General features: G+C 52.0%; 1 protein-coding gene across 5 annotated transcripts; it reads right to left on the reverse strand.

Annotated features, from left to right (window-relative positions):
- Positions 1-107: 107 nt before the first annotated feature.
- On the reverse strand, positions 108-9,430 carry Fam131a (family with sequence similarity 131 member A). 5 transcript variants are annotated; one of them, XM_035444700.1, is made up of 8 exons: positions 9,232-9,430; positions 8,075-8,139; positions 6,974-7,116; positions 6,422-6,565; positions 3,742-3,835; positions 2,781-2,963; positions 2,465-2,581; positions 108-1,149 (listed from the first exon to the last, which is right to left on the reverse strand). In XM_035444700.1, exons 5-8 carry the CDS (start codon positions 3,809-3,811, stop codon positions 680-682), a joined length of 840 nt encoding a protein of 279 aa, XP_035300591.1. In that variant the 5' UTR covers positions 3,812-3,835; positions 6,422-6,565; positions 6,974-7,116; positions 8,075-8,139; positions 9,232-9,430; the 3' UTR covers positions 108-679. The 5 variants fall into 5 exon arrangements, with proteins under 5 accessions (XP_035300591.1, XP_035300590.1, XP_027268841.1 ...); XM_035444699.1 differs by lacking the exon at positions 6,422-6,565; XM_027413040.2 differs by lacking the exons at positions 6,422-6,565; positions 6,974-7,116.
- Positions 9,431-9,676: the final 246 nt, after the last annotated feature.

Below are 9,676 nucleotides of genomic sequence, written 5' to 3' on the forward strand. Positions count from 1 at the left end.
TGCTGGTAAAGGGCCAGGGTTGAGGGGAAGGAGGGAACACACCCTTTCATCATTCCAGTGCCTCCCAGAGAAGATCGGCTCAAAGAACAGACCAGAAACCCCCTGTCTTCAGGGAAAAAAAAAGGTTTAGAGACAATGGCGAGGTGAAGCACAGCGGAGCCCAGCTGGGCAAGGGGGCCCTTAGGGGATGGCTCAATCTGTAGACTCCAGGAGGGCAGGAGCCAGCCCCACAGGTGGAGGTGGTTCAGTCAAGCACTGCACGTGGTCTTGGGTGAAGAGAGAAGCAGAGGAGAAGGGGCACAGGGAAGGGTGGAGGAGGCGGCCAGGCTTCCTCCTTCATTCCCACCCTCCCAGCCCAGCCACAACAACCCCCTCAGGTTCACATCCCAGAAGGAAATGTGGCATTTTGGATTCAAGAAACATGAACGTCACTGTCTGCCACAGCTGTAGCCATGCCCCAGGGGTCCCGGGCAAACCCCGGCAAACCCCAAGAGTGGAAGCAGTACATGCGCCCCTAGCCTGGCCCCTGCCTCCTCTCCGAACACTTTCATGCAAAACACACAATGGAGAAGTGAGTGCTCCCAGAAGCCCTCGGAGCTCCCGAGCCCACATTTTGGCCGCAGAGGCTCTGCCCCGGGCATCAGCCAGGGGAAACATGCCACCACCCAGCACATCTGGATCACTGGTCCTCAGGCTCCACCTCGTCCTCATCTAAGGATACGACCCCAGAAGAGGCCACGTCAGAGACTTGCTGCTGCCTCTCCCAGCTGCCTACAGGCAGTGGGCAGAGTAGCGGGTGGTCCTTGCAAGAATCAGGCTCCTCCTCAGTAGGGGAAAGGCAGGATTCCGTGAGTGGTGAATTGTACAGTGAGTCCTGGGCCTCCAGTGGACCCAGGCTGCGGAAGGCACTTTCCCGGCTCGGGGGCAGTCTGGCAAGGAGCAGCTCTTCACCCAACATCTGGGAGGTCATCCTGGCTGGGGAGCCCAGCAACCCATCCTCCAGGCTGCACAGACTAGAGCACAGGGTATCTGGGGACACGGTCTGGGAACAGTCGCTCTCGGGCTCCACAGAGCCCTGGCGCACAGGCCGGGAGAATCGACGACCTGTGAAGAGGTCCTGGAGGTGGGTCCCCAGAGGCCCAGCCATGTCTGTGAAGGGAAGAAAAAGAAAAATAGCTTTGCTGATCTCATTTCAATTCAAGTTGGTCAATGTGGAAGACACAGGACCACAGACCTCCCACCCAAGTCCACCCTTATCATAGCTGAGGGGGCAGGGGTCAACAGGGCGTGTCAGTGGGAGCCGGGTAACCCGAACAAGTCTTAATTTTTGATGCCTTAGTGCTGAATGAGAAATTCTAATAATATTTACTTTATAGTATCACAGCAAGAGTTTGGAACAGAGGAGGCAATAAATGCAGGCCCACTGTGTGGCCACACAGGTTGCTCATTACTCAAAGCAGTGAGGCTGACTTGCCCACGCTCTGCCTTAGGGCATCCTAAGCATTGGGCTGTGCCCACCAGAAAAAGCTACGCATTTTTAAATTTTTTCTCAAAGATTCCACACACACTTTCAAGGTTAGCCTGGGCTACATACTAAGTAGCCTGAGCTATAGTGAGGCCCTTTCTCAAAAACAAAACAAAACAAAATTTTAAAAAAGACCAAAAAGAATCAGAAAATACTGGTGGTTGAGGGCTCCACCTTGGCCTTAGCATTCAAATCAGCCCCCTCTGGACCACAGTGGCAGCTTCTTGCCGGCTTTAATGCAGGTTTGGCCTTGAAAACCTTGTTAGTTTTCTAGAGGAGTAACTAATAGGTGATCTTCAAATGCAAAGGGTTGGGAGTTTGGAGGCCAGGGTCCTGTGAGGCCAGACACCAGGAGCTACAGGGAAAGCTGGCCACATAGTCCAAGGAATGGCAGATGAAAGGGGAAGCTGAGCACAGCTGCACAGTCCCCAGGGTTGCAAACATTGGCCCAAAGCAAGACCCACAGGCTGGAATACAAAGATGCTGAGCTGAAGCCAGAATCCTGTGGAGGATTCCAGGCCCAGCATGCCTTCCTGTTTGCTTGGGATCTCTGCCCTGGGAGGTGCTGAGCACTGTACTCATCTGTCCTACCACAGCCAACCAAAGCCACCTCAAAGGCAATGGTACCACAGATCCTTCTAGAATAGTGACTATACTAGCATGTAGGAAAGAGGCCCCAGGTTCTCTGGGTTTGTTTCTTTATTCTGAGAACTTAAGGCCTACTACATATAGGGAGAGAAGAGAGCCAGTTCAATGTCTACAGAGGAGACCTAGCTGTTCCACTCCCAGCTGCTGGTTCCCCACACAGTGTCCTTGGGATGTCAAGGTCAGCCTAGGTAGTTTCCTCCTATCAGGAAGGCTACAGTGCTCTGGGAGGCTCACCACACCTACCAGGCAAGCCCACCCCCAGTGGCAGCACCAGCACAAAATGTTCCTCACCTGTGTCGATTCCGCCAGTAAAGTCCTCGTCGTAGGAGTCATCAGTAGAGTCATCACCATCCACTGAAGACCATGCTCGGAGCTTAGCTTCTGCAATCGCAAACTGCTCGGCCACTCCTATCAGAGACACACAGCATTCACTGTCACGGGAGCTGAGCTAAGACTAAGGCTTGATTTGCAGACAGGAGATGTCCCTGAGGTCTCTGGGCAGAGAGAGGCATGTGGGAAAACTCCAGCCCCCATGCCAGATCCAGTGAGATCAGAGGCAGCAGCTCCAGGGCAAATCTACAGGGCTAATTCCCTTTCTGCTACCCACCTGCTGCAAAGCGTGCTTCTTGTTCGCCCTCACTGAGGTCTGAATAGGAGGAAAAGGCTGATTCCAAAGCTGCGGGTGAGTCACTGGGCTTGCTCCAGCCCTTCCATTCGATGAGGTGGGCCACTCGGCCCTGGGCCATGGCTGTTGGCTTGGTCACGTGGTCCTTCACCACTTGGGAAATACCTGAAGGTGGGAAAGAGAAGTTGGGTTAAGGGCAAGACTAGGGAATAGCTTGCAAGGCAAAGAGAGTCAGTCTCTTCATGACCTTAGGGTAGGAAGAAGGGCTAGGATTGATTTTTAAAAATAGTTTTATTTTTATTTTTGTGTACATTGGTATTTTGCCTGCATGTATGTCTGTGTGAGGGTGGTGGATCCTGGAGTTAGACACTTGTGAGCTGCCATGTGGGTGCTAGGAATTAAATCCAGGTCTTCTGGAAGAACAGTCAGTGCTCTTAACTGCTGAGCCATGTCTCCAACCCTAAATCTCTCTCTCTCTCTCTCTCTCTCTCTCTCTCTCTCTCTCTCCTCTCTCCTCCCTCCTCCCTCCCTCTCTCCCCAGACAGGGTTTCTGTGTGTAGGCCTAGCTATCCTGGAACTTGCTCTGTAGACCAGGTTGGCCTCAGGCTCAGAGATCCGCCAGCCTCTGCCTCCCAAGTACTGGGACATAAGGCATGTGCCACCACTGCCCAGCTGGGCTAGGACTGATTTGTAAAAACAAATCCCAGAAAATGCCCACAGGAACAGTACCACAAGACAAGAGGAAAAGAAGGAAGAAAGGAAGGAAGGAATGAAGGAAGGAAGGAAGAGAGGGAGGGAGGGAGGAAGGAAGGGAAGGAGGGAGGGAGGGAAGGAAAGGAAGGAAGGAAAGAAGGAAGGAAGGAAGGAAGGAAGGAAGGAAGGAAGGAAGGAAAGAAGGAAGGAAGGACAGACAAAGTGGGCAGAGGAACAGAAGGGTGCATACCATGCAGGGAAGATCTGGCCAGCGCAGCGATCTCCTGGATGGTTAGGGCTCTCCGGGACTTGGGCAGCATCGCGACTGTGTCTCCAACATTCACCTTGAGCAACACCATCAGAGGGTCAGTGCCCCTCCGACAGAAACAACCTTCTTTCCAACACGCTTCTGCCTATTCCAAGCTATCAGGGGGAGCTGGAAGAATGCCCAGATGGCACATATGCCCTAGTGGCTACTGGCATGCAGAAAAGGCTAAGAAGCAGGAGTTCATGAACTGTTCTCCGAGGGAGCAACAGAGACTCAGGCCCAAGGGAACAGAACTATGGCTGCGCCTCCACTTTCCCGGCTCCCAGCAGGGAAGAGGACAGCTGAAAAAGTGAAAATCGTGGTGTAGAGCCTCTGAAGACAGTGGTGGTGGCGCACACCTTTAATCCCAGCACTCGGGAGGCAGAGGCTGGCGGATCTCTGTGAGTTCAAGGCCAGCCTGATCTACAGAACAAGTTCCAGGACAGCCAGGGCTATTCAGGGAAACCCTGCCTAGAAAAAAAAAGAAAGAAAGAAAGAAAGAAAGAAAGAAAGAAAGAAAGAAAGAAAGACAGGGAAGGAAGGAGGACAGCTAAGGCAAAGACTTCCTCAAGGTACTCCCTCTCTTCTCTGTCATTAGATATATGTCCCTGCTCTTTCTAGGCTGCCTACCAGAACCACACATTCAGCATAACCAAAGCCAAACCAAACATTCTTTTCCTTACATGTGGCTTTGCTTTCCAGCTTCCCATTTATCAACCACTGTTCTCCATTTCACTGGGGTCCCTATCTCAGGGTTACCATCCACTCTCCCCTAAGCTTTGCCTGCATGTATCTGATCTTAAAACCTTGTGAGGGGCCAGGATGGAGCTTAGTTGGTACAGTGCTTGCCTACCATTCCGGAAGTATCGTGTTTGATCCCTAGTATCTGGTATCTGGCACGTAATGCCGGCATCTGGGAGGTGAAGGCCAGAGGATCAAAGGTTTAAGGTCATCCTTGGCTACCTAGCAAGTTGAGGCCAGCCTGAGCTACATAAGACCTTATCTCCACCAATAGACAACTATCACCACCAACAACCAAGAATCCTTATTGATTATACCTCCAAACCTTCCCCGACCCCATTCCTGTCTTTTCTGTTCCCCCCGCCACCTCCCTTAAGCCCTCAGGACCCCTCACCAGGTTAGCACAGGTCATTGTTCCCCAACATTCCACACATCTGTGTATATAATCTTTTCTGTTCTTTCATGCTCCAGCACTTTCCATAGCTGGCTTTTTCAACTTTGCAATTTTGACTGAAATATCACCCCTCAGAGGAGCTTTCCTAGCTACTCAAACAGTGGTCTGTCCTCTCACCGCAGTCTCCAATTAATCACTATTTTCTGTCAATGTACCATTAATGGAGCCAGCTTGCCAGTTGTAAATATGGCTTCCTCTGCTGGTCTTTATCTCTTTGAGGAATTCAGTCTGTTATGATCACTGCTAGAACCCAGTGTTTGAACAGTGCTTGGCAATAAGTAAATGTATGGGCTGAATGAACATGACAAGGTATAAATGTACAATTTCCCAAGAACACAGTGAGTCAAAATGTTATTTCAAATTTTGTACAATGATGCATATGCATGAAAATTTCATCATGAAAACCATTATTTTGACCAGGCAGTGGTGGTACACGCCTTTAGTTCCAGCGCTTGGGAAGCAGAGGCAGGCAGATCTCTGAGTTCAAGGCCAGCCTGGTCTACAGAGTGAGTTCCAGGATAGCCAGGACTGTTACACAGAGAAACACTGTCTTGAAGAACACCCCCCCAAACCTCCCCCCAAAAAGAAAAGAAAACCATTATTTTGTATGCTTCCTAAAATTCAGTCTTAAAAATTGGCTTTCCCTCTGTATGTGTGTGTGTTTGTTTTAGAGAAAAAAAACTTTATTTAGAGAGATGGAGAAATGGTCCATGGTTAAGAGCATTTGTTGCTGCTCTTACAGAGGATCCAAGTTTGACTCCTAGCTCCCACATCAATCAGGTGGTTCACAACCTCCTGCTAATCCTGCTCCAGATCTAACACCTCTAGGCTCCATGGACAAACACACAAGCAGAGGAATACACACAATTAAGGATAATTTTTTAAAAAATTAAAAAGAAAGTCTTTTCTAGGCTTTCCCTTTGTTACTCAGGACTCCACAGGGAGGCCTCTGCCTCTCCTTGGACTTCCTTGAAGTCCAGCACTCATTTCTGCCCAATAACATCAGGCTCCTCCACCTTCCCTGTCAACAAGCAGCCTGCCTGCCTCCAAGGAAAGGAACCAGCTTTTTAGGCCAAGAGGGCCATCCTTGCCTTGCAAAACAAAAACAAAAAAAAACAAACAAACAAAACAAAACAACAACAACAACAACAAAAACACTCTCTATCCTTAAGGCCACAAGTGTTACTTCCCAATAGACTTACTCTTTTTTTTTCTCTGACCCCCCCCCCCACACACACACACACATGCGCTCCGCTCTATGCTGCCTTTGTGTCACTCCCAAGGGAGCAGGAGATGGCAGGGTCAGGGTTTAATCCATCTGGGTTCCTAACTCCATCCTGTACCTGACTTAATGCTCCTTGACAAGCCCCAGCAAATGTTTTCCTTGGCTGAACATAATTGATGCACACACCCCCTTCCCAGCATTACCTAATTCTCCTCCATCATGGTTGGTTCCACCTGGCACAAGCAGCCTCCACCTGCCCCTTGACCTCAGGCCCATCAATCCGTCCCTCTCCTTCAGTACCTGGCTGACAGGGCCTCCAGATTGGCGCCGGTAGCCTCTGGCCAGGCCTGTGGGAAGGAGAACCTGCCGGGTGTTTCCTGGCTCGCTCTCCCTCCCTCCCCTCGCTTCCCACAGCCGCTGCCATCCATGCAGGGGCGACGCTCCGCGCAGCTGCGGCCCTGGCCCAGAGAAAAGGTGTATATCTCCGTGGCAACCCATCACCATGCAACAGGGTCTCCCGGGATACGGCCTGGGATGCGCTGACGTCAGCACCGAAGGCGCTAGCAAACCAGCCCGCTGGCACCAAGCAGAGCGGAGCAGACCGGCGCGGGGGCGGCCTGCCGGATAGCGCCTCCGCTTGCAGGAAAAAGGATCCGAAGCAGGATGGTGAGGCAGGAACGGGGAGGGGTCACACGAACCCTAAATGTGAACGCCCCCCCCCCCAAGCCCAAACATGCACAGAAAAGGCGCAGCACCTCTGGCAAGTCCTGGCTGTCTACAGAAGAAGGACGCGGGGAACGGCTCCAGCCTCGGAGAGTCCGAGCAGATCCCAAGGAAGACAGAGAAAGACCTCGAGGGAGTTCGATCCACTCCACAGCCCAGGCAGGGTCTGAAGCCACTGAGGAGTCAGAGGAAAAGGTGTTCCATCTGGATCCCCACTTCTACCAAGATTCCCATTTTCATCATGTTGCCATGTCATTTTTTAGTACCCCTCCCCCATCTCAGACAATCTAAGACCACCACATAACTCTCCTGTACCCTAAAACCCCCTATCCCACATCTCTGATTTGAGGCCCTTTTGTGACAGCTCATTGAACATCTTTCTCTACAAATATTTTTGCCATCAAAACATACGATGAAGTCCAAACGAATTCTGAATCTTCCCCCAGTTTCTCAACCCTTGGAAAGTGCATGAAATTCTCCCACCAACACTGTCCCCATCTCCACTTGCCTTCTCCCCGCCTTCTCCCTTGGTTCTTCCCTCTCACCAATCTCAACTGGTCTATCACTCTGTTCTTTTCCAGTGGACCCATGAGTTTGTTTTTTTGTTTTTAAATTCTCACCCTTGTAAGTCATTTCCTAATAGCCCCAGCCTGCGTCTTCCTACCTCAGTCTGGTTCCCAATATCTACACCACACTGGTTTTCCTCTCAATATCTAGTGTGCCTTCCTCCTCAGCTTCCCATCACCTCCCAGATCACATCCATGGTCTCTGATCTCACCTCTGCGACTTGTCTGACAAGTCCATCTTCCTCCAGGCCCTTCACGCTGCCACAGAAACATTTTGCCCAGCACAGAAATCATAGGCATGCTAGCTGTGTTGATGCGGAGAACCCAAAGCCCGAACTGCTTCAGGCTCAGCTCCCAGTTCTATTCTTGTTTTGGCTCCGGATGCTGAGCCAGTCCCCTCCCCACTTGGAACTTGTGCCTAGTCACATAAGGAGAACACTCCTGCCTGTCTCATAGCTTTGAGGAAGTGGGAGTGCCAGGGGCCTAGCCAAGTTCTCTGGGGTTTGCGGAGCTGCAGCTCATCCTTAGCTTGCACAGTGCCAACTGGCCATGTACATAACAACTAACCTTTTAGCTGGAGCAGCAGCCGTCTCTGTCCCTGAGCCTCAGCCAGGTGGTGGTCCCCAGAAATGCTACCAACCAGAAAGAAGACAGGTTACTGGCTATCCCTCACCCCCACTAGTACCTAATCAGGGCTCTCAAGCTAGCCCTGAGGTCAGCCAAACTCTTTCCTCAACTCCAAGCAGACCAGAAAAATCACAGCACCCTGCTACTTCTCAAATTCGTACCCTACGAGGTTAATCCTGGGACTACAAATCCCAGAATTCATCAAGAAGTACAAATCTCAGCCAGAATTTAGTTGTAAAACACCTCATATATAAACCACACTAATGACTTTTGTGACTGACCACCTGCTTGGAAAGTCTAGGACCCATTCCAAATCCATTCCTTGACATAGAAGCAAGGTAAGCTGGCAAACTTCAGATGCCTGGAGCTAAAGCAGGGCACCCCCACGTGTCTACAGGGAAATCAAGGCCTGATCAGGGGTCACCTGCTTTGGGGAGAGCCAGTGGCCTGTTAGACCCCCCCCCCCAAGAGTAAGGGTGATGAGGGCGTTAACAAATAAAATGATCTGTGAGCATGAGAGATATTATCAATTTGCTCACAGATGCTCCACATGGGTCTTCAGTCCCTTCAATCAACCAGCTGGTTCTGAAGCCGGGAACAAGTGTTAGGCAAAAACTCCATGGTAGGGTGAGTTCTTGGCCAGTATTTACAGGCTGACTCCTGAGGAGGACAGCACCCAGCGGGGAGAGGCAGCTTCACAGCAAAGAGCCACTCCTAAGACAGTGAGATGAGAGGTAGGTGTAGGCAGAGAGGAGTATGTAGATACAAAAGACTAGTTGCCAGGAGCCAGGAAGGTGGAGGCCGCAGGTTGCCCAGCGGATCCCAGGCTGTGTGCGCTCCTGCAGCCACCCTCAGCAGCAGGAATACAGACGGAAGGTGAGTATACCACGGAAAAACCCAGCGGAAGGCAGGCCACAGAAACAAGCCAGAGTCGGTTAGCCCCCTCCCGTTCGCTCATCTGGCCCGACCCGCCTCCCGGGCGCAGGCTCCTCCCTCTCCTTATACCAGCCCCCTCCTCACTGCCCCTTCCACCCACGGCCCCACCGGGTAGCTGTGTAGCCCGATTCCCTGTCCATGCTCCGGCCTCCGCCTCTTACCCTGACCGGCTGGGCGCCGAGAGCCAATACAGCCCATGGCAGGGCACCTAGGCACGCTAGCCCGTGTTTGGGACCCGGGCCATCGTCTTGCTGAGGGTCGGGCCGCGGTCACCACCGGGGAGGGGACAGCCTGTGAGAAGGGGAGGGGGTGGGAGCAACGCGTCTGCTGCCGCTCCCGGGAGAGGGGAATAGGGCCGGTGACGTAAGCCCGGGGCTGTGCCCATCCAGAACAGGCGGGGCAAGTCTACGTCACAGCCACTCAGTAACAGTCTAGGTCTTGAAACAGCCTGTATCTCCACTGCGGTGCCACACCGAAGGGAGAAGCCGGTAGGCCACACGGGTCATTTTACACAGGACGCCCCCTTTAGAGCTTCTATAGTTCTAAGGGCCTCAAACCCAGGGCCTGGATTAATCTGGTAGGCGCAAAAGTACTCTATAGCACCAA

This window comes from Cricetulus griseus, chromosome 4 (assembly GCF_003668045.3).
Source record: "Cricetulus griseus strain 17A/GY chromosome 4, alternate assembly CriGri-PICRH-1.0, whole genome shotgun sequence".
NCBI classification, from domain to species: Eukaryota; Metazoa; Chordata; class Mammalia; order Rodentia; family Cricetidae; genus Cricetulus; species Cricetulus griseus.